Source organism: Apodemus sylvaticus, chromosome 14 (assembly GCF_947179515.1).
Source record: "Apodemus sylvaticus chromosome 14, mApoSyl1.1, whole genome shotgun sequence".
NCBI classification, from domain to species: Eukaryota; Metazoa; Chordata; class Mammalia; order Rodentia; family Muridae; genus Apodemus; species Apodemus sylvaticus.
The window spans coordinates 66,454,846-66,480,519 of NC_067485.1; the positions used below are offsets into that span (position 1 = coordinate 66,454,846).

Here is a 25,674-nt window from a genome sequence, read left to right on the forward strand (position 1 = left end):
TGCCTGTTATGTTATCTAGTCTAAATTTAAACCTCAAGGTTTTTACATTCTAGATTTTTATCATGTCTCTTGACAGGTAAGGAATTGGCTTACTGTTTATTATACCCACTGATTGAGTCAAGTCTGTTTTTAAGTAGTTATATATGCTTTCTGATGTCTCCGTGATTGCAGAAAACAGTTTCCTTCAGTTCAGTCTCATCCAAGCAGATATTTGCAGTGTTTGTGTAGTGTGTTTGCATCTGGGATACTGTAGTTCTTGTACCAATGTTCATAACCTGATCTTGGCCCGACCCCTGCTGATGAACCCTACCATTTCTTTTTTTGTTGTTTTGTTTTGTTTTGTTTTGTTTTGTTTTTTTTTGAGCCCTACCATTTCTTTAAGATCCACTGGCCATACTGCTCCAGACAAAAATCTGTGTCTTGTACTCACTCTGCCTTCTTTCAGAAGACTTATACCATGCCCTCTCTGTAGACATCTATCTTCCATGAAGCTCAGGTCTCCATCTTTTTTACTTTTTTATGTTTTTCAAGTTGAGGAGGGAAAAGATTGAGTCCCATCTCATAGAAAGGACTTTCTGGATATTCCCCTGGTTAACAATGTCACTTTCCTGTGTGTGTTCTCAGTGTTCTGTAGTGGGCTTGCTGTATACATGATGCTATGTCATACCTCTTTACCTTTGTTCCCTTCCCACCCCACACTGGCCACGCCCTCCCCGGTTCAGTTGGTGAGATCTTAGAAATAAAATCCTTCTGGATGGGAACATCCTCAAATATGTTGATTTCTCCTTTCTCTCTCCTACCTATAAATTGTGTATGTGCGCTCGGGCACGCGCGCGCGCGCGCACGCACACACACACATACACAGCATACTTTTGTTTCTATTCTATTTTGTTGCACAGGTTTCAACTTAAAATCTACATGCATGCTCTAAAAAGACAGAGACAGAGGCTTTGCTGTATCTACATTCCTTTATCAAAGAAGTCAATGATTCAGCTCAACTCACTTTTCGTATTGAGTACTTCAGGAACTGAGTGCCAGAGTTCACAAAACATTAAACCACCCTTCCCTCACATTCAAGCTGGAGAATGATTACAAGAAAGTCATACACACATAAGAACATCAGAAAACAGAGAAGGGAAAGAGGCCACAGTACCAGGAGAGGATGTGAAGGAGAAGTTCATACCAGAGGGTTCAGGGAACCCAGTCTCTGCCTGGGCATGGGACTGGCTGGCTGCAGCACAGGCAATGCTGATGAAGGGAGGGAGTGTCAGGGAGAATCTGACTGGAGTGTGCATGAAGGTGGAGGGAGAGTGAAAATAGTATATGTGACCCAGTGTGTCCTGCTATGAAGAAGGGGGGATGAGGAAAATAGTATATGCAACCCAGTGTGTCCTGCTATGAAGAAAGGGGGATGAGGAAAATAGTATATGCAACCCAGTGTGTCCTGCTATGAAGAAAGGGGGATGAGGAAAATAGTATATGCGACCCTGTGTGTCCTGCTATGAAGAACGGGGGATGAATGGTGGGAAGGCATTAGGTCAAGTGTGAGGTCAGCTACAGATAGTGGAGTCTCCACTAGGCAGGAAATACTGATGAGGAGAGGGGGAGGTCGGTGAGAACAATGTCCGAGTAGTTTGAAAAGGAAATGGGGAATGTGGTGGTTGTGGGAAGTTAACTACTGCTAGGAAAACCCATAGGATGGGGAACTGCAGAACATTCAGGCAGTCATGCGAGACAGGGTAAAGGTAATGAGGTAACTCATGTCTTCTCTTGGCTTCTGATTCTCCTCCCTCCAGAAAGAAGGTGGTTGTGAGGCCTAGTCTGGCTTTTCTCTTAGGCCTCAGCTCTGGGCTAGGGTTCTGGGCATGTGCCAGTCCCGCCTTACCTGGTTTCTTAATGAGACAAGAATACAAGTGCACTGGGGGACAGTGTAAAGGGAAGAGGTCAAAGGCTGAAGGGGGAGAGGATGATGGGAAGGTCTCAGAAGGAAGAGAGAATGAATAGAAGAAGGCATGCCTGGGATTATCTGGACAGCCTCAAGGCACTCGGCTCATAAACTGGAGGTAAGACAGTGAACAGAAGTGGGGGTCACAATCAGCTTATAGATGCAGGCACAGGGACCAGAATATCCCAGGATGAGAATATGAAATACGAACAGTGGATCAGATTGCACTAAATGAAGCCTGCTTCTTGTCAGAAAGAGAGAAAAAAAAAACTAATTTACTCTTGGGATCAAATATCTGTCCCACAGGGTTTGACCATGTTCAAGACAGAAATACACAAAACCAGCATTGTAAAATACTTACCGCCCTTCAAATCTGTGTTTTAGAAAATCAAACAGTGCTTTTTGCATCATATCTGTGACCTGTAATTGAATAATAAAGTGTGAGAAAAATCTGATGTTAAAACAATTGTTACTGATCATGAGAACTGATTTTACTTTGCTTCATTAACACATTAAAAGTGAGGTTACCACATTTCCTGTTTTTAAACCCTAATGAAATGACAAGGTAAAACTTCAGAGCGGAGCATAGGATGTTTCGAAGGCAAGCAATTGCTTTGTAAGGGCTTGCAGGTACTTCCGTGTGATGCTGTTTCCTGGATGTGGTGGGTTGTAGCTAGCAGGAGTATCCAAGGAAACCTTCAGGAAAGCAGAACACACGTGCCACAGCCAGCAAAGCAGCATGCTCTGCTGCTGTGAGTCAGGTTCAAGCTCCGCCCAATCAGGAAGGAGGGTGGAGTCACAGAGCATGTGTGAGCAGGCCGAGGCCACGTGTGCTGCAGAGAGTGGCACCCCAAACTCACCTCGTATCCCTTCAGAGAGGGGCCCACCAGTACCACTGGGCGCATGGAGGGTACCACGTCATAAGGAGGAGTGTGCTCTGTCTGCAGAGAAATGAGACATTTTTAGACTTCTTAAAGGTCCTCTTTCTCAACTCTAATATACAAGGCACTTCATTTTCAGACAACTACTTTCATAACTGCCTCTAAGTAAATAAACCCAATGAAAAATAAGTATGTTTTATTTTCCTAAAGTTTAAGTTACTGAATAGTTTTTGGTCTCCTCCCATTGAACTAGTTGGTAGAACAAACAGAACCATGCCCAGTGCAGACTGGGGGCCTTAGGCTCCACAATACACTGCTGAGGTGCTCTTCAGGTACACTTGGGCTTTCTGAAGAGTTGAAAGGATCATGGTTAATTATGAAAAGAAAGATAAATCCCTGTTTCCTTTGCATGTGATATGTTGGCCTTACTGGTAAGCAACCTAGGTTCCAAGCATGTGTCTCTAACTGCCAAATGCCTGGAATGCCACTGAGATTATGAAGAAGCAGAAACTGGCTTGTATGCATATGCTCCGTAACAGCAGTCATTACCATGGGCCACAGCTTGGTGATTAATGCTTTGGGATTTGGGGCCTCTGTTTTTTGACATTTATCAACTTCTCAAATCAAGATTTATGTGTATTGGAAGGAAGGTGAATAATTTGTCATGATTTGACTACCTTGCATATCAAATCTGTTTCTGAAGCACGAGTTAGGGAGTTTCTGTTCCTTAGCTGATTCATGCCTTTCAGTAGGTAATTTGTTATATTTTAAAGACTAGGGCAGGAGCTAAATTGTATTGCCCTTTCTAAAACTATCACCATTCAGCTGGATTTCTTCAGTTAGAAACGTGAAACTCAGCAGTTAGCTTGATGAAATGTAAACAAGCTCTTGTAGTCGGTGTCTGTGAAGTGATGCAGAACTACCCCTTTTTAATGCATAAGGGCAGGGGAGGGGGTGTAGACACTTGATGAACAAATCAGTTATTCTCATATGTATGAGCTCTGTAAGACACAGCCTCTCTTAAGGAGCATCCAAAAAAATATTTAAGCGTCACATCTAACAAAAGAAATTTTCTTTATGCTAGTTTAAGGATTTGATCAACTAAAATACATGTAATATTTGCATCATTGTGTCACTGAAAAGCACCTGACTGTTGCTTAAAATCATCCTTCACAAACTTGCTGTATTTTGATATTTCTGTTGCTTATGGGCTATTTAGACACACATCAAATTTACCGTGTCAACCACACTAGTAGCTGTAGACCACATAATCAAAAGAAAAAAATTTATTACCTTGAAAGGGCTATTCACCTTTTACTGCTTAACATTTTCCCTAATACGCAAAACTTCCTTTTAATAGACATAATAAAGATAAAATGCATATTTTATTGTAATAAAAAAAGAGACAAACACAGTACAGTAACATCACAAAAGCCAGACAAGCAGACAAGCAGCACGCTAAAAGCAACCTAAAACACAGAAGACAGCTGGTGTGGACTCGCACACAGCCGACTCTATTGTTCTGCATTCTATGTTATCACAGAATAAGGAACACAAGAAAAATGAACAACTGTGCCTCAGGCATCAGAAGCATATTTGTTAAGTGATTACATTTCATATCACTTGGGTTTGTACTGAAAATACCTAGAAGTCATATAGTAAGACCCCTTCACCCTTTTATCATTATTTATAGGATTATAAATTGCAAGCACTGCAATAACTATTATGATATTAATAATAAGTAATTAAGCTATTATAATAGGCTATTAAGAAATCTGGGTGACCCCGTATTAGATAGGACTTTAGTTCCTTCAGCCTGTGACAGCCACTAGCAAAAGGTAACCCGTGCGGGCCATCAGGCAGCTTCTCTGTCAGCAGGGTTAACAAGAGAAATCACCTTCTTTGATGGAATATTGCTAATGACAACATTTTTTCTTTCCTTTTGGTCTAAGCCATTTTTGTTTGAATTCTTTAGTTGGAAAAGTTAGGATAAAACCTGTATAATATTTTCAAATTTGCAGGTAGGTAAACTGCAAAGTACTCTCTAATGAACTTGATCAGATTGATGTTGCTACTTGGTGATGTCCGGAGTGGCTGAGCAGCGCTGACTGACTGAGAAACATCTGCAGTGTGGGCACCTGAGGTTACCTAGCTGCCGCCAGCTTCAGTTGTGATGACAAGGCTGGACCAGAGATGTGGCCCACTCTTGTGGAAGATCATCCTGTTAGGGCTTTCTGTATCAACACAAAAGTTTAATATTGTGCCTGGACTTCTCTCCTTAATGATTATTTAAAAAGAAAAAAAAACATTATTCTTTTGTGTATGTCAACTTATTATTAAACTCTACAAAGCAAAACAGGCTTGTTTTTCTTTGTGTGTGTGTGTGTGTGTGTGTAAGACATTTAACCTGCTGAAAGTCTAGGGCAGGATAGATTTTACTTTATATGTAAGTTAAAAAGAATACCCATTCTTGTGCCAGACATGGTCATATTAGGGCTCTTGAGTCTAAAAGCATGTGGCTGTGAATAATGCTGTGTCAAAGGAGGCAAAACATGTAAATAGGGGGAGGGCAATCTTTACAAAAATACTGTTTTTAAACGATGAAACACACTGAGAGAAAACTTGAATAAGGTTTTGGGATTTCCCCTGGAGTTTCCGGTCAGGGTACAGCATTGGTATTTGGCATCCTGACTGGCCAATGGTAAAGGCCAGCATGTGGCCAGCAGCCCGATTGTCTAATAGTGTGAAGCTGCAGTCTTCCTGATGGAGAAGGCCAGGGCACTAGGAGAGTGTCTATACACGAGGACAGGAAAAACTCACAGTAAACTGCCAAACAAGCCTACAGCTTACCACTGGCCTTGTTTATCTGCAGATTTTGCACCTAATGGGCTAGAAGTTTAAATACTGACTGAATTAAAAACTGAATGACCTTTTTTGAAAGCATAAGCAATGTACCTGGATATCACAAACAAGTGTCCAGTAACTGCTTTACTATGCTTGATTATAACATGTTTCTGGCAAAAAAGAGAGGCAGACAGTAAAAACATGTACACATGTCCAACACAACTGAGGCATGTTGAACAGCACAGCCAGGCCTGGACATCCTTGAGTATTAAAACAAAGTCCCTTGGTAGCATGTATCATTCCATCATAAAGGGTAATTACTGTAATGGCATTTCAACAGGTCACTCACTGCACTTAGGTGCTATGAGATATATGGATTCAGTTAGCTATTGATAGATTGTCTTAGGACCAGGATGACTGCACTTAATAAAACTGCGTGAACTGATGCTAATGATGCCGTTGGCAGGAGGAACACGGGCATGTCAATGTCCACTTACCGACTTCTGCTTCTGCTTAGCTACAGCAGCATGGAAAAGAAACAAAGAACAACAGAGCATGCATGTTATCGACTTGTCAAAGGACACAGACATCACAGGACCAGAAGTGTGACGCAGTGCGGTGGAGCAAGTGGACAACAGGAGCTGGGAAGTCGGGGTTACCTTCTTAAAGAAGGGCATTCTTTTCTCTTTGGAGTGGGGTGACGTTACACTGTTTGCACTGGGCTTAGGGGAGCGGTGGTTTGCTGGAATATCATTCTCTTCTGCATCTAAGCCAGTAGCATCTATGTCTATAGCTATATACAGACAAACAATTCAAAAGTCATCAGGTGGCTAGGAGAGGAAAAGCAGGTTATAAAGAAAATAAAACAAAAGCAAATAGAATAACCATTGTAGAAGATTGATCATGAATGTGCATCCTATTACACAGTAAAATATATGACAGGTTAAGGATGCAATGCAGTCAAATCTAACAAGACTGAAAGACACCCTTGTGATAGCTGCTTGCATGATCCAGTTTCATGCTAGATCTCTTGAGTGCTTCTAGAGAAACACATTTTACTTGCTTCAAATGTTGATATTCTCCATATTAGACTATAAATATAATTTACAAAGCACTTGGCCCAGCTCATAGGTAAAAGACAAGTACTTTGGAAACATTTAATATGACAGGCTTCAGTCTTCTCATTTTATCTGACTTTATGTAAGGAGAACAGGGACCAGATAAAAAAGTTTCACTAAAATTATGACAGACATTTAAGGAAAAGAGAATAGAAAGCCCTTAATCAAGGATCCACCCTAGAAGTCATAAATGATTGTTAGGGTGCTCTGAGACACACAGGATTGAAGTGACTTCAAGGTAGAATGTATGACCTCAGATAGCCTGACTGATGACTGGTGGGAAATACCAGATTAACAAAATCATTCTATCAAAGTCAGTTAGGATTTGGGTGGTTTCCAAGCCTCTGAGGAAGAGTCCAAGGGCCCCAAAGAACAGGCCTCTTGTTTCCTCATGAGTAAACGTTCCAGGTTGGGTGCGTGGAGTGTTTTTACTTCTGAAATGCTTTTACCTGAAAATATAGCTCTAAAGCCAGTAAATGGAAAAAGAAGATGCATAATTTCATTTTCAAGTTTCTGAAAACTGTCTACTTGAAATTGCTGTAGAACTTTAATCAACTGCAGAATCAAGTAGAGAGTTTCTGAGGTCAACTCAAATCCACCTGTGTCTTTAAGACTCAGAGGCTGGACCCACAGAATGCAAGGGCTTGTTCATGGCAGAGGTCCAACAGTGCTAAGCAGTGGACCCAGGGACCCTGCCTTAGAGTTGTGCCCAGGGCTGCACCACACCACCTTGGAAGTGAGATGCTTTCACCATCTAGATGCACTCTTTCCATTCCTGTTAATTCCTCATTGGTCATGTTCTTGGGATCAGGGTTTAGAACAGTATCAGAACTGAGCTTACTAGGTAATTACTTTATGGTTGAGAGTAGGTCAAGCATTAGAAAAAATGTATTCACCTCATTAAAGCCTTGCACACAACGTGTTAACTCCCGAGAAAATACCATAATGCACTGATTTAAGGAATAAATAGAGTAACAGTTTGATGCTTAGATTCAGTTACCCTGGAACACAAGCTGAGGCTTACAGCTGCCTCTCCTGGCCTTTTCAAAGGACCCAAGATCATCTGGTACAAAGCACATTATTGTGCAGTTTTGCAGTTACTGTGATTTCAGAGGTTTTAGACTAGAGAGTGGTGGATCTCCTGTTTAATTGTTTTTGTTTGTTTGTTTGATTAGTTCAGAAGTCTATAAAGGGGTGAACCTCTGGCTAGCCAGTACAATCTTTCAGCTCTGGTATTTTATGGATAAGGGACTTCCTTTTGGTTAAGTCTATACATCCTAATTAGTTAAAGGTTCAGACCTTGGTCTGCAGAGAAATGCCACAGTCATAAAATTTCTGGTGTTTGGAACCAATCTAGACATTTACAAAGCATTATAGCTTTGCTAAGGTTTTCTTTATGGTGCTCCTTAACAAGAAAGCACACTGTTAACAACTTCCAGACGCGAAGGTGGGAATCTAGGCTACTATTCTAATAACAGGTCTTAACCAATATCAAGTCTCCTTCCCTTCTGGTGGCATGTTTCCATACACTTTATCCTTCCAACCTTTCACTGGGTTTATGAAAAGCCACATCTGCACATGAGCACCCTCCAAGAACTTTATTGGAACTGAGGCTAGAAACCCTGACAAATGCCAGGGTTCACAGGCCTCCAGGATGGTGACATTTCTGAATTGGATTTTAGGATTTATCTGCTGAATCTCATCAGCTGTGGTCATCAGATAGATTTGTTTTAAAAGGATTTTTTTTCTTTTTGCCAAGGAGAAGAAAGATTTGTATTTTGAACTCTGTAAAACATATTCAAACAAACTAAAGAAAACCCCAATAAAGGAAAACATTCATGTTTGAGGATTATAAGGTTTAAAATTAAGACATTAAAATTTAAAAGGAAATTTTTAATGAAAGAAATTTAAACTGCAAATTCATAAAGAATGGGAACAACACATACAGATCTATCCAGGACAAGGGTGAGATGTTCAGCCACCTACACAGAGCCTGAATTCCGGATGGAAATTCATCTGCATCTCAACAGCACAGGCTCAAAATCTCTTTCCAGCTTAGCGCTTGGTGACATTTTGCTTTAGGTCTAGAAGTGTCTGTGTTCACTCTGAAACAATTCTAAATGCAGTACTCAGAACACATTTAAGCACCAAGCTTTTCAACTCTTTCAGTTTTCTGTTCATGCACCTAACTCAGATGATGCTTCTTATAAGAGATGCTATCCACATTAATCACACACTTGGATTCCCTTTCCTAGGCAAACATTAGCATTACTCGGGAAAAGTACTTCCACGCATTTAAAATATTTTGTACTTTTTCACTTTCCTGCCTCATACCTTATTTATTTAGAGAACCTTAGGAATGTATTTTAGCTTTACTCTCAGAGCTTGGGTCAAGCCAAGCCAAGTGCCTGCACTTGAAGCACTAAGGTGAGGTCTAAGCACAGGTGTAATTTGAGGTATGTGTTATGCAAGCTCATTACATATATAGGAATTGGAAATTACTCCGTGGTCTAGCAGTGAGTTGGGAATTAAAGTTAAGACCTCTGGTAAGCAAAACATGAAAATTATACCTGCAGGCCAGTCCATGTTTGCTATGAAGCAGTTAGTGATCCTTGGTAGGAGACTTGGAAAAATTTCTCTAGGATTTTCTGAAGATTCTTTTTAAATCCATTGAGCTACTGATAAGAAACCCAGAGCCCAGATATTCTGATATTGTATATTACATTTTTTTGGAGACAGGAATATCCTTTTTTGAGTCTGTATAGCCTTGGGTGTCCTGGAACTTATTCTGTAGACCCCGCTGGCCTCGAACTCAGAAATCCACCTGTCTCTGTCTCCTAAGTACTGGGATTTAAGGCATGTGCTACCACTTGCTGGTCTTTTTTTTTTTTTAAATTCTAGGCCATTGTATTTCAGTGTTTTCTGGTCTTAGCATTTAGGGATGTTATTCCCAAATCCTGTATCTTTTAAATACTCCAGTGAAGGGTTAAGCTCGTCTTCATGTCATCATGTTACATGCACACTTAATTGTTCCCCACTGCACATGCAATTTTTCAGCATTTCACAAACACAAATCAAGGTTTCCTTACCATTAGAGGACATAGAAGAGTTTTTCTTATCTCCAATTTGCTGTAACCTTTCATGCTAGCCCCCCTCCCCCAGTCTTCAGGACCATCCTGAGATGGTCTTTTAGGTAGTTCCCTCTTAGGGTATCTGTAAGGACTAGAGAGGAATCCCTGCCCTTTGGCACATTCCTTCCCTTGCACATACAAGGATTCCTGAGTGCTCCCGAGTGGCAGACAAAGGCACCTCATTAACACTGCAAGGCCTTTGGTGTCTACTCTGAGCAGACTAGCTTGCTCAAGTTTTTTTCAGTGGCTTTAAATTGCTGCGAGTTATATGTGTATAGATTTTCCAACCAATATAGATCCATTTTTTTCCCAGATCTTGCTCACTTAAAAACATATGTACTTTTGTTTACTTGATAAAAGGTGTCAACTTCCAGTAAGTGCATATAGAACTTCAAGTTTGCACATGATGTAAAGCTGCCAGATTTATTAGACAAAATTACAGTAAAATACACTGAAATTGAAATTCACATAAGGCTTTGCTGTCCTTGACAACATGTAAATTACTACTGTTACGTCTATAAAAACTTAGAGCAAACAGAGATGGCTTTCTTGCTTGATATTCAGTACCAGGAAAAATTGTCCAAATAGCCCTTAATTTCATGGGAGTCTTTTTACATCTGATGAATTTCCACATTTATAGGTTTGTAAATTCATGCAACTAAAGAAGTCTGGGGAAGCACGAAAGGCAAATGCATGGTCAGCACTGGTGACCTACTCACCAGATGATGGAGGTGTCGATTTTCTGGAACTGGGTACTATGTCACCCAAACTGGATGACGAATTTCCTCCTGATTTACTGCAGTAAAGCAAAAATTCAGATTAAACACAACCATTGTTTCAGATGCTAAAACATTGTACTGCTGGATAAATGCTATAATTAATAAATTGTGTTTTTATTGAACTTTTAAAAACTGTGTATTTGTTTAAAGGAAGCAAACAGTCATTAGCCAATGGAGACTCCTGTGGTACTTGAAACACTTTTATGATCGTTTCGAAACCCTGTTTTGAAATTCAGGGTTTAATTTTTGTTATGCCCCTGAGAGGATGGGAAAGAGCTAGGATAATTTCTCTGGCCCTCAAGTCCCATGCCCAGATCTTAGATAGCCAGACAAGAAAGACATGTTTTGCCTTTACAGCTAAAGGGTGTGGAGATAAAGAGTCTGACCTCACGGCTAACACCTAAGATTCAAGTCTCCTCACTTAGATCCAGGTCCTTTGGCTTAGCTTGATTTTTTTTTTTAAAGTGTTTTTGGATTTTTTTTTTTTTTCCGAGACAGGGTTTCTCTGTATAGCCTTGGCTGGAACTCACTCTGTAGACCAGGCTGGCCTCGAACTCAGAAATCTGCCTGCCCCTGCCTCCCAGAGTGCTGGGATTACAGGCGAGCGCCACCACCGCCTGGCAGCTTGATTATTTTTAATAGCTTAAGATTAAAAGTACAGCTTTCATGGCAACCTGCAAAAGATAAACAACTGGAACAAAGCAGTGTCCCAACTCACCAATCTTCAAGACACAAGAATAAACTTAAATACAGATCACAATATGAATTAAGCAGAAGCCAAGAGTGAACATTTTCAAAACAAGCTTAACAAAGAGGATTTCACTTGGTTGAGTTGTGAAGATTATTCAACATTTCTGAACGGGGCAAAGGAGAATCCACTAAAACATGCTTTGTAAGAAAGTGCCATAATGATTTTTAATATATTTTATACTCATTTTAAAAGTAAAAATTTAAAAAAAAATCAAAGTTAAAAAAAAAATTCTCCATTGCCAGACCCAAGCGTGACAGAGTATGTGCTTCCGTGTCTTAGGAAGGTTGGAGATGGACTGGGTGGTTCACCAATGCATAAGAATGCGTGTCATCCCTCAACACAGGAGTAGCTCAGAAACGCTATCAGATTACAAATATCATGGAATTCAGGCAATGTAACTGCACTGCCCTGTGCATCTTTTCACGGAGGAGTCAGGTTGTTCTAGGACGAACCCTGTACCATGTGTGTGGCTCCCCAGGTGTGTGCCTCCAGAGGCACTGCTGCCCTAGCTAAATACTGGCGTGCACTTGACAGTTCTGACCTTGCTGGTTGAACGTCTTCCCTACTCTTCTAGCATTTTGATACACAAAGCAAAGGTCAAACACTTTACTAAACAACCAGCAGGTGGTCCTGTGTCTCCCTAAAAGTTTAAATCCTTCCACACAGCCAGTAAGGACAGGAGGGAGTATATATAGCTAATAAAAAGCAGTACATACAGAATCATGCTTGGCAAATACACAAGGATGCTTGTTGCCAAGGCCCAGCCCTTCCTTCCTACAGCCTCACCTTTTGTTTGCATTCCTCCTAAACTCTGAAGTCTAACTTTAGATCAAGCACAGGTTTGCTCTTATGACTTTTAATAGGCAGTATACTGTGTTGTGTAAAATGGTGACAGATGTTGCTAATATAGGTAGCATTCAGAGGCAGATGTGACATCTACAAGCCAATTTCTTGAACTGTGCTCTGGTGTTAATGCCTTTGATGTTTGTTAGCCTTTTAAACACTTTTATTATATGTGACCGTTTTGCGCACACACACACACACACACATATATATATATACATATATACATACATATATACATATATACATACATACACACACACACACACACACATATATATATATATGTATATATATATATATACATATATATATATATATATACACACTGACTTTGATTATGTCCTTACAAAATATATATAAGAGTCAAAAGGCAAATGTAAATATTTGTGGAAGAGAGTGGATCTACATAGACATTCCTAGACAAAAGCTTGGTAGAGAGATGCAATGAAATAAAGTCACGATAGTCAAAGAAACAACATGCAGTTCTAAGAGGAAGTAACCCAGCTCTGTAGAATGAATTGCAAGACAGTAGGAGTGTGACAGTGACCAAGTTCTGGTTTTAATGAGGCAATGTGCATCCAATTTCACTCATCTGGTGACAGTAGGTGAAAAATACTTACCAACATGAAATTTTTAGCACTAACAACATAGTTGACATTATACAAACTAGTAAGTTGTAATGGAGTAAGACAGAAACTCAGCCACCCATACAAAGATAAAGTCTTTCCCGTCTCTCTCCTTCTGTCCACGTGAGAAGCATGCTGTATTCTTCCCCTTAGCTATCTATATAGGCCTCAGTATGAAATTTATGTCCTGGGTGAGAAGCCCTCTTAATGAATGTCTTGACAAAGGGAAGCCAAGTGTAAGCCTCCTAGGAAGGTGTAATCAGAATAATAGATCTAGCCTATTGCATAACTTCAGCTAACTGCTATTCATGAAGGCAAATTTGCTTCATACATGGTGTCTTTTTTTCCGTGCTTAACAGTCAGTAGAATTGAAAATTGGATCTCTCAGGTAAAAATGAAACTAAGAGACCACAGGAGCTGCTATTTGTCAGGGATGCCTGAGACTAATATCCCAAAAGCATCTGCCAGTCAGGTTGGGCAGCTACAGACACTGGGATTAGTCACTGTAGTTGCTGCTTGCCCATAATCAGCAAATGATTGGGACTTCAGAGTCTCCTCGCTATTGAAGGCAAAAGGTAATGCTTTGTGACGGTAGCTATTTTTATTAATGGTCATAATTGATTTGATTCTCTCTCAGATGGAATGAAAATCAGAAGCTGGGAGGAAGTGTTTTTTAAAAGGAACTGTGATGTTATCTAGGAACAACATCAGTGTCTGCTCAATACATAAGAAGGATCATAGCACTCAGCAAGCAACAGGACAGAAGCAAGGGCATTGTCTGCATTTTTATACAAACAGTGATTTTTTTTCCCCCTCCATACCTGGAATAGAATTTCCCTTGCTTGGCTCTCTGTTCATGCTGTAGCCTCATGTTCTCTAGTTTGACCGGGCTTGGAATAAATCCGATGTCACAGCCTTCTTTAACCAGCCGTCCTATCCACCAGTCATTATTAAATTTCTACACACAAAATCCAAAGTATTATAATCAGTGCAAGAAGGTTAAAGATCTGAATTGACTTATTCTACATCGACTGTTTTCACAGGAGGAAAACATGGCAGTTAGAAGCATGCATCTAATCCCAAAATTCAAGACGCCCTTGGGTTTATGTGTTCAGCTCAGAAAAGTGTGTGCCCAGCTTGGTGTAGCCAGCCAGCTACAAGAAAGGCTGCATGTCCGTGTGTTTCCCTTTCCAGTGATGCCAGTAGTAGGTCTAAGCTGAATTCTGTAATAATCAGTCAACCTTCAAAGATTAATATCCCTTGCAAGAGACAGTCAGGAGCTAGGAAGTCTTATAGAGATCTTTTCCTTATGAAATTGGATTCATATTGAGAGAGAAATGCTGAAATGTGCTTGAAGTATTCTGTATCAGTAAAATGACCCCTGCAGCTTTCATAAGCATACATAAGGTACAGCACTCACATGCGGGTTTTCTTATGTTCAGGCCGACAGCTTGCCTCTTGCAGGTGAAGATTTATCTTGAATTCTCAGGATCTAATTTTATTTTCCTCAATTAAATCTAATCACAAGCATTTCATCGAGTGCTCATGGTTTTTCTCTCCACATTACAAAATGACCCTGCTCAAAGCATTAGCATCAAGAAAAGTCTCCGTATCAGAGACGTTTGTACATTGCTTGTACAAATGTACAATGTTCCTGTGCATGCTCGCCGTCATTTCTGAACACTTTGATTTCCTTCCTTGCGTGTCTTTGTCTAAGAGTTACTGCAGTTGTGAGCTCTCTAGCCTGCTTCACTTGTACCAGTTAGTGCACAGGCCAGTTAATTTTCATACTCTCCCTGTGTGAATGGCTCCAACTCTAAGTTCTTTCAGGTTCAAAAAAAAAAAGTGCACATAACCACTCTGGGAAGAAAGTGTCCCTATGGTGTCCCACAGAGCACGCGTGTGACATGTGGACCCCAAACAACGCTTAATTAAAGGTGAATTTTTCCAATTTATAGACTGTCCTTGTCAGCTTATGGGGAATAGCCATTCTTGGCATCAGCCTCTTGTCTCACTTGCTCTAATTTGCACCATTCCATTCTGCTGCAGAAATGATGCTTCTCTGGTGGAAAGGAGCAACAGACACCCCCCCCCCCCCAGTGGACATGGCAACTCACAGCTGGAATCCCAGCATTCAGGTGAATTAGGTGTAGGGAGGGTGGGTAATAGGGAGTTGTAGCAAATTTGAGGCCAGACTGGGCTATATAGTGGGTTTCAGACTGGGCTATATAGTGGGTTTCAGAGCCAGGGCCATATAAAAGGTTCTAGGTCAACTTGGGTCTCAGAGTGAAATCTTATCTCATTTAAAAGAAGAAGAAGAAAGAAGAAAGAAGAAAAGAAGAAGAAGAAGAAAGAAGAAGAAAGAAGAAGAAAGAAGAAGAAGAAAGAAGAAGAAAGAAGAAGAAAGAAGAAGAAAGAAGAAGAAGAAGAAGAAGAGGAGGAGGAGGAGGAGGAGGAGGAGGAGGAGGAGGAGGAGGAGGAGAAGAAGAAGAAGAAGGAAGAAGAAGAAAAACAAACGAAAATTCCTCTTCCTTACATGACTCCAATTTCCAGACATCAGGAGAAGTCACACGTAGTCAATCAAGGTAAATCATTAAGAGATAAAAGCCAGGGCACACATAAAAATAGATCACTTAGCAAAATCCTTCCTAATTTCTGGGGCACAAAGCCCAAAGGAGCCCTGGCAATTCTGCTAGGAACCTCTGATTCCTTTCTACATTAAAAGTTTATATCAGAAAAGGTTCTGAGCCACCAATTTAGCTGTGGGTTATACAACTGCAGCTAGAACAGCACTAAGAAGTGAGAGCTGAAGCTGAAAAATCCCACGGAAAGAAACAGATTTTCCTTACTTCCTTAACATGCAGAAAATCTTTGGCCTCGAATGAGATGGCCATGCCGGGCACCGGGACGTCATCCTCCTGGGCTGCGCTGTACCTGACATTGGTCCGAACTGCAAATGCAACAGGTTTTGTCTAAAAAGGAATGGGAGGAAAAACAGTAAGAAAAGAAATGACAGTACCTTTCTCCCTTAAGTACAAAGGCACCCTCCATTCACTGTTAGAGTAACTACTTCTTCTCATTGGTTCTTCATCACAAAGCAGGTTGTTAGTATTATTAATGAATGTGATAGCTCTCAGCCACATCCACCCACTTCTAAACTAGAAAAATAAAAGCTATTATTTTTGAAAGCACAAAGGTAAGAAAAGCAAAGATATATGAATGAAATATACATTTCCAACATTACAGCAGGCAACAACCAGGAAACAGGACACATACACAATACCCTATTCTTTGAATTGGAAGTGAAAAAGCAAAACCATAGAAACATCCTCCCTACCCTGACTGTCCATTTCAATCAAGCAATAATGATATATTTCCCAGTGGTATAATGTTTGAGATGGAAAAATAACTAGAGGATATACACTTCAGCCTTAGCAACTATTAGTCATGGCTGCAGGGAATTGCGAAAGCATTGACCTTTTTATCCAACCATTTTCCCTCCTTGAGTTCACTCAGTCACTGAAGATAACATTCATTTAGTCATTTTTCATTTTTCAGTGTTTCTGAAAATTCACAGATAAGTATCTGTTCTCTGTTGGTAATACATGCATATTCAGGAGATGGGTAAATTAAGGAGGTTGATTTTTGTGGCATGCATATTCTGAGACCAGTGGCTATTTTCCCTTCTTGTTTCCTCACCCCTGGGTGTAAGATCAAACAAAAGCTAAGACACCCTGACCTTATAAAGGGCTCACAGGAAGGCAGAACTGCAGACAGTGTGGTTATAGACTAGTACAAAAATCTGGGACACGGTGGGGCCCAAGAGATGATCTAGACCTTGAGGGCAGCAAAGCTGGGTCAGCCTTCTAGATTGAAAATCAGGATGAGCTATTAGACTGAGGTCAAGCCACCTTTTCCCCAGCCTCAGACTGATGGGTTTCCCAGGCTTATCAGAAAAGCTTTATCAGGGCTGAAGATGAGGTGACAGAGAAAATAGACTGTATAGACATGGGGCTAGCCTACAGCTCTGCCTATTTATGCTTCTTCAGGGAGGGCTGGGCATTGTAGCACTGCAATTACATCCATGTTTAGATTCAGAGTCATAATAAGGATACCAGGTTGGCTTGGAAGCAGTGTGGCCATTCCAGTGTCCCAGAACGCTGTTACTGCTCTAAGGACTGCGTTCTCAGGCCAGTCCCGGAGCTATGGAGTGCTATTCCTGAATCATTTTCTAACTCGCTTTCCTTCTGTGAGGTACCCAGTTTTGCTTCTTTTGATGCCGTGCCAAGATGTCATGTGGGCACATGCTACGTCCTTTAACGTGGACTATTATCTGGTCTGTGTTTTATAGCCCCTTTGTGGCACATAGAATTAAAAGCTTACTACAGATTACCTCATGGAGTAAACCCAAACAGATTGCCCAATCAATAAACACTCCTTCACAAGGCAGTAGCACCTCCCTACCAAGGCCATGAACTAAAAGTGCTTTAAGAACATAAAAGCTATGTCTTAGTTACCACAGTATCTTCAACCCATTTCCAGTACCTAAGGGGACAAGAACCAGTTACAAGTGTTAAAATCCTCCATCCTTTTCTTCCAGGTCGTTCTTTGCCTTGTATGGGCATGGCTAATTATAAAATTATAAAAGCAAGAGTTTGGGACTGTCTGGCCACTAACAGGTAGTGTACTAGGTTCTGTGCATAGACTGTGGCATGCCACTAAGTTGCTAACAGCTGTTCTTCCCAAATGAAGAAATAGACTCCAAAAGCTCTCCCAGAAACCTGGCATGATGGTTCCCATGCATAACCCCAACTCTTGGAATCCTTAGAATGAGAGTGTACTTGAAGTTAGCTTGGGCTAAAGAGTAAGACCCACTTCACAGGAATAAAACACACCACTGTCTCAGGTTGTACCCAGTGGAGCAGGTGTTCAAGCCCAACCATCTCCCCACAAAGTCCACGTTCTTCAAAGCAAAGCAAAGCCAAGGAATTTTAAAGTACTCTGGTAATGGCCATTTCAGGCTACTTAGATGTCTGTGTGGAATTGTGAGGACCTGAAAATTATATTTTACACAGTGTTAAAAAAAAATGACCTGTGGGGCTGGAGAGATAGCTCAGCAGTTAAGAGCACTAGCTGCTCCTCCAAAGGCCATGAGTTCCACTCTCAGCAACCACGTGGTGACTCAGAACCATCTGTAATGTGATCCAATGCCTCTTCTGGAGTGTCTGAAGGGCACTCATACATTTAAAAAACTAAAAATCCTTGTACCCCTACTGCCCCCCCCAGAAGAAACCATGAGACTAACTCGTTTCTTATAGTAACTGAGCAGGTTCACAAGGGAAAACAACTGCTATTCATTAGAAAAGTCAAACACTTTCATACTGCTGGGCTTGAATGAACTTGAGGTCTAGTACATCAGAGTAATGGCTAGCAATGATTTTCATTCATTTAGCTATTTCTTTTTAATCTTTATTTCCTCAAGCTATAAGGCAGGGTTCCATACAGTGAGAGTCAAGCTGCTTAAAATACTTGTGGTTTCATAGCTTTTAAAGGTTCCACAGCTACTTAGGGACACCATGAGGAAGGACATAGATAGCCACTTCTGCTCTGGAAAAGAAAAAAGAAAGCATGGAACATTCCTTGCAACAATGAATTTTAAGGTTTAACTAAGGATTTTTTTTTTTTTATTAGCCTGAAAGTTATTTCAGGAACATGATAGCCTTACTTTGCGAGTTGATTTTTCTGTTTGTTTGTTTTTTCAAGACTGACGGTGTTGCCTTGGATGCCCTGGCTCACTGTGCTTCACAGAGTCCCTTAGATCTCCACATTTGCATTCAAATGCCTCACTGCTAATTCCTTACAGAGTTTTCATCAGTTTTTACTTTTCACCATGGACGACTTCTGGAGATGAATACTCCTCCTTGTGAGGTGAGCATGCAGTCACCTGGACATGCTGCTGAAGATCCAAGCCACCTGGTGTCACTAACACCCTATGCTCCTTCAGTATAAGGTCTAGAGACACAAAAGGATTCCAGAAATATCTCCTAACACTGCCCCAACAGTCCATCTTTAGAAGCTTCAGCTGACCCCAGCCCTCCAGCCCTCACCTTAGTTATAAAGTCTGTCTAGGGTCAGCCATTGACAGATGTGTACACAGAAAGTGAATCTAGCAGGCTGCAGGGAATGGTCTTGGATAGCTGTGTGGCTACAGGACTTTTTTCTCTACTGGATGGCCTCCAGCTGTACAGGAACTCCTGTGGAGGCAGCCAGACATGAGCTTAGAGCTTAGAAGCAGAAGCCCTCTCATGCCCCCACGGCCTTCTGCGCGTACTAGGCTTCACTATCGGCAATTATCACAAGTAGAGGCTATAATATGCTATGAACACCTTTGTTCACAAGGTAGAACAAACCCATCATAGACCCACGATACTAGCTTTCTTCCCTGCAGATAATTTAATGAGTTCCTATTTAAAATAATAATTTCAATGAATACCACATGATATTTATTGTGATTTTACTAAAGCATGCCAGTTGAACAATAGCATTCAGTGGACAATGGGAATTCCTTGAAAAATAAACATTTCCAAGCATGATTAGTACAATAATATAGATATTCAAGTATAGACTTCTTTAGTTACTTTATGTTATGCTATACCTTATGTTAAATAACAAAGCATGCGTTTTGTTTAGGAAGTATCAAATAGCGTAAGATCAAAGTTATACTTTCTGTTTTAATGACTATAATGAGTTGTTTTAAATATGAATTACTCCCACCTTGCTCTCTTGTAATAAATTTACAAAAACATATACCCTAAGTCTCATTAGACAGCATGATCAAAATGAGAAGTTAAGGGGCTGGAGAGCCATGTCTCAGTGGTTAGGAGCACTTGTTGCCTTTGCAGATTATCCAAGGTTGTTGCCTAGCACCCTTACTGTGGCTCACGACCATCTGTAATTCGAGGTCCGGAGGATGAAATGCCTTCTTCTGACCTCTGTTGATACCAGGTACACACACGGCACAGGCCAGACATACACAGTAAATAAGTAAATGAATTTTAAAACCTCAAGTTGCTGACCATATCTGGTGTAATACGGTAGCAGAGATGATTCCTTAAGTAGTGCAATTTCAGGAAGTTTTTAAAGTTACAGATAAGTAAACATAGGGAAGGCTGGACAGCTAAAATAAATTGTGCACAAGAAAGCCTTGTCTGAATACTCAATGGCCCGTGAATATGCAATCAGTCCAGCCATTATCATCATACTAGAGATGGTTGTTTGAAAAACCAAGGTATATCAATGAACAGCATCTCCAAGAGCACCTGATCTCCAGAGCTGACATGCTACAGTCAGTTCCGGTGTGTCAAATCTTCTAAAAGGCTAAGAAGGTGAAGACCAGAAACTTCTGGGACAGTGAACTTCAGGACCTAGGGCTTGGTTTTGCATGCTGCCGAAGACCCCAGAGGGAGAATGAATGCTGACCCGAGACAGAAGATATAAGCTAAACAACGGAGAGGCCCAGATTCCCGTGCAGATAGATTTGAACACAACCACTAGTTGTCGCCGTGGCTGCCTGTGTCTGCAGTATGTGCAAGTGTACTCGTGTATTCCAAATCTCAAATAAACAGCTTTATTTTTCTTTGCTTATACTTCACCCACTTGCATATCCTATTTCGTGGCTACTTTCTCCCACTATTGCCTCTATCATTTGTCAAGGACAAAAACAAATCAAAGAGTAAGAATATGGTGATGTGGGGCTATCTCCCAAGAACCCATCAATAAAGAGAGTGGCCCAGCAAACGTAGGCCTGTGGCACTGCCTACTCTAACATTGACCACCATAGTTCCATTTGGTATTTATCTCTATCACAAGGATGGGAGGGAAAGATTTAAGTGTAATTAATAGCAGGGTATCTTTAAAGGACTGCCTGGCATTTAAACTATTATAAAATGTCTATTCCATAGTTATTTAGAAAATTACACACTACAAAGAATTTCAAAAGAAGCCTTCTAAACAAATTCAAGAAAGGCTTATTCAAAGTCCTTGCTTACCAGCACAGGCAGCCACATTATGTTTTGTGGTAATTAGCAACCATCACTTTATGCTCTGCTCAGCAGCTGCAGTCTTTGCTGAGTTCATAAGCCCTAGAAGTATGCACACTTTGGGGTTGTTTCCTTTTCCTGTTTCACTTTGAGTATTTCATTTTTCTTGAAATGACAGAACTAAGAAGACCATCTCCATGGCTGAGCCAAACATTTTGCAGAGAATAAATTAGCACAGAGAATTGTGAGTAGCTGGTTCCAAAGATGTGAGCCTGTTTCATTGCCTACTCTCTAGAGACACAGAGAGCTTGTTTGATAGTCTGACTTCCCTCACCTGTTGTGAGCCTTTCTAAGGCAAGGCACTATGGCTGGCAGACACTGTGAGGGAGAAGTGGGATGGGGTCCAAAGAAGTAAACATCAGTGGATGAAGGGGCGTGTAGGACTGAGGGACATTTAATGTGACCAAGTTATCACTTATATGTCTACAAATAAATACTTAAAACATGAAGCAAGAGAGATGGTCCACTGGTTAAGAGCACCGGTCACCCTTCCAGAGGATCCAGGTCTGACTTTCAGCACCCGCATGGCAGCTTACAACCATTTATGCCCTTGTCTGGTTTCCACAGGCACCAAAAATACACATGGTATATAGACATGCATGTAGAAAACACACTTACACACATCACACTAAAGTTTTTAAAAATATCTAATGTCTTTAAGGGCCAAATATGTCCCAAATAACCATTCAAGATATCTTTATTCCAGTCCTGGATAGTACAGCCTCATTATGGCCTTCAGAAGGCAAAATGTTAAAAATTAGCAGTTGGGAATGGTTGCACACTTCAGTAATCCCAGCATTCAGAAGGTCAAGACAAGAGGAACAAGTGGTTTGAGGACATCCTGAGCTATAGTGTTTTGGTTTTCTGTAAAATAAAATAAAATAAAATAAAATAAAATAAAATAAAATAAAATAAAATAAAATAAAATAAAATAAAATAAAATAAATAAAAACCAAATAAAAGAAAATGACCAAAGTACAAATAAGAAATAAGCAGCTATTTCTCTGGTTTTGCCTTCAAGTTACATGGACCAGATCTGTGATTAACTATAAATATGATTCAACTGGAAACAAAGACTTCTTTTTGCCAAAGTTTTTAGAATATAAGAGATAAAAATAAGCTAATTGGAATACTAACAACAGAAATTACTATGCTTGGTAATCATGTCTATTTCTCAGCAATAAACACACACACACACATGCATACAAACACGAGCTATGGCATTACTTCCAATTACTGAAAAGAATGAAAAGAATATATATATATATATATATATATATATATATATATATATATATATATGTGTGTGTGTGTGTGTGTGTGTGTGTGTGTGTGTATGTGTGTGTGTATAAAATGTGTGTGTATCTGTATTTTATATGTATAGGTTGACATGTATATATAGCCTCCTGAGTCTATTTAGCTTGGCTTGGGCCTGAATGTGTCTAGGGCTGACTGCTTGGAAAGGGAAAGCTGTGTGGGAGTTTGTCCCTGAAGACAACTCATTCTCCCTCTCTCAGAAGCTGTTGACCTACTGTAGCTCTTCTTCTAGGGGTAGAATCATGTGGAATTTGTCCTGTCTGGATTAGTATGTCAACTGGTATTGCCATTTCTGACATTGGTCTTGTTCAGGCAATCATACTGTTAAGGCTTCAGAGATGGGGTTCCCCTATTATCTCTAGGGGACACAATTTATCAATGGGTGTCCTGGGCATCTGACCTTACAGTCTTTCTACTCCCTCTTACATGGTTTTTCCTTAGCCCCAGGTTTAGAGCTTGCATTGTAGATCTGTCTGTGGGGATTGTATACCCCACTGTGGTTTGTTATCTGCATTTTCTTTACATGGTTATCTATGTTATGGTCTCCATCCATTGAAAAAAATGGAGCCTCTTTGATGAGTGGGAACATACTTATCTGTGGGTACCAGGGTAGGTGCCTAAAAACAGATTTTATATTGATTTAATAAACAGACATTATATTGGCAGAGGTAGACTCTCCTCTAGGTTCTATGACTTTCCAGATCCAAGGAGATGACTAGGTTTACAGTATCAAGCATGACTTCCCTCCTACTGAGTGGGCCTTTAAGTCTCCTTAGACAGTTGTTGATTACCTCCGAGATAAATGTGTCATCGTTCTACCACTGTGGATATCTTACTGGTCCCGTTGTTGCGGTGATGCATGGACTGAGTAAGACTACACTACTGATTGTCTTTCTTCTTTGACAGCTTGACTAGCACATTCTGATACTATGAGGTTTATGAGTCAGCTCCAGCTTCCTGTGTCCAAGTCCTGTGTTTGAAGTGCAGGGTATCTTCAGCCATAGGGCCTTACTCCCAAATTCTGGGAGGCAACCAAGGGCAGTGGCAATAGCCCATATTGTTTGGGTGGGTCTCTTAAACTCCCTTGCCCAACAGTACAGGAGGAGATTTCTCCTCCACAGTACTGGGTTTTTTGTTAGATAGTCTATTGTTTTCAAAGTGGCACATGATCATCACAAGGGGTGTTCCTTATTTAAACTACTATTTGTAATTTTAGGTAAGCAATATTTCAATATTAAAAAATCTAATTATATTAAATAGCACTACAGATCTTTTTGGGTCTCACCTGCCTTTTGTGCCAAGCACCTTCCTGGCAATCCCTCTAAATGAGGCCCTTGGGTGGTTGTGGGTCCACTTCATATTTAAATACAGGGAAACTCAGGCATGATGTCCAAGGGGCAGACCTCGGAACAAGCATGATTGAATGTGGTAGGTAACATCATCCATCTGACTGAGACATGGTTTGTGTAGTGCCACACTGAGACGCAGTCAAAGATGTCCAGCACATTTGATTTCCTTCTTTCCCCCCTCTCCCCTCTTGCTTTGGATTTCTGTCTGTTTTACATCCCCACATAAACTCTTTGCTTCTGCTTCTACTTCTTAGGGAACTGAGAAGTCATCTAGATGGCTAAATAAGCTGTGTTACGTATAGCTAGAGATGTGCAGCCAGTATAAAAGGCACACAGGAACGCACCAACTACTTAAAGATAAAGGTTAATAACTGTATGTTGACTATAACCCTATTGTTTTTTTGTTTGCTTATTTTACAAAAATGGGAATATAATCTCTAAGATGTTGGTTAGATACTGAATTTCCATTTTAGAGGTTTGTGGTGGTTTGAATAAGCTTGGCCAAGGGAGTAGCATTATTAGGAGGCGTGGCCTTGTTGGAGTGGGTGTGGCCTTCTTGGAGGAAGTGTGGCATTGTAGGGGTGGGCTTTGAGTTCCTCGTCCTAGCTTCTTGGGAATCAGTCAGTCTTCTCCTGACTGCCTTTCGATCAATGTGTAGAACTCTTGACTCCTCCAGTATCATGCCTGGCTGGAGGCTGCCATGCTTCCCACCTTGATGATGAACCTCTGAATATGTAAGGCAGTCTGACTTAAATGTTGTCCTTATAAAAGCTGCCTTGGCCATGGTTTCTCTTCTCAGCAATGCAAACCCTAAGACTAGGTTATTGTAATATAAATCGTTCACCTTTGTAGATAATTTTGAGAGATTGAAGATATGATTCAGCAGTTAAGGATCCTCTGTTCTTGCACAGGACCTGGGTATTCATAGCAGGTAGCTCACAACTATCTGCAACTCTAGCCTCAAAAGATCTGACCCCTTTCCTGACCTCCATGAGCACCTGCACTCATCTGCAACCCCTCCCCCACACATACAAGAATGAAAATATAAAACAAACAAACAAACCACGACCACCAACAGCCTGGGAATAGAATATACAATGCAAAAGCTCTATGCCAAATAGATAGTAAATAAAGCTACATGTTATTATAAACTAAGAATTAGTAAAACTTTACAAGGGACCACGGAACAAGCTTTACATGTCTCTGAGATGGTATCGCATATAATTAGAACCTAAGTAAAAAGGAATGAAGTCTAAGGCTGTGACCTATTTTGGTGACAACCCAGAACATGTGCTTTTATAAAAAGAACACACACACACACACACACACACACACACACATCAAAACAAGAAAGCCCTGAGCTTGTTATATATTTATGGGTGTATGTACACATCAGTGTGTGTGTGTATGTGTGTATGTGACAGTAATTTAAAAACAGATCATGAATTGGGGGAAGAAAAGAATTAGGAGGGGAGCCAGGGCTGGCAGAGATTTAGATGAAGTCCTCATGTACAAAATTTTTCAAAACCAGATTTTTTAAAAAAATCTTATTTCCTTTGACAAATTCTTAGATCAAAAGGTGTTTACATCTGAAAAAAAAAACTGACTATGAACTTCCAAACTAACAGTTGGAAGAATGTGCTAATTGTCGTGTCCACCAGGAGAGGATAAGCGCACTTGTGTTCTCCCAGCTCCTTAGCTTTGGGTATGAAAATGACAAAATAGGTAGAATTTGTGGATCCTCTTTTCTGTAATTGAGCTTTTAATGCTTGGCAGAATCAGGGCAGTTATTAAGTTATTTCCTCTGAAGTTCAGAATTTGCTTGTTAAGTGTCTCTTACACACAGGGCACATTCTTGGCAATGGGACCACAGAGCCCTACAAGAGAAAAATGGCTTTATGCTGACCTGCCAGTATGTCATTGCAGAGAAACAATGAGCTCTGCTCATTCTTTGTATGTATAAGTTTCCCAAAGGAGATATTAAAAAA

The 25,674-nt window shown here is 40.5% G+C and overlaps 1 protein-coding gene across 1 annotated transcript in view; it reads right to left on the reverse strand.

Moving 5' to 3' along the window:
- The window catches only part of Cacnb2 (calcium voltage-gated channel auxiliary subunit beta 2), a 105,736-nt gene that overhangs the window by 12,223 nt on the left and 67,839 nt on the right, over window positions 1–25,674 (reverse strand). Inside the window, exons 3-8 of the mRNA XM_052156636.1 lie at window positions 15,771–15,893; window positions 13,743–13,879; window positions 10,639–10,715; window positions 6,330–6,463; window positions 2,806–2,886; window positions 2,307–2,365 (exon numbers count right to left, since the gene is read on the reverse strand). Coding sequence (XP_052012596.1) covers window positions 2,307–2,365; window positions 2,806–2,886; window positions 6,330–6,463; window positions 10,639–10,715; window positions 13,743–13,879; window positions 15,771–15,893 — 611 coding nt within the window. The remainder of the gene's footprint in view (window positions 1–2,306; window positions 2,366–2,805; window positions 2,887–6,329; window positions 6,464–10,638; window positions 10,716–13,742; window positions 13,880–15,770; window positions 15,894–25,674) is intronic.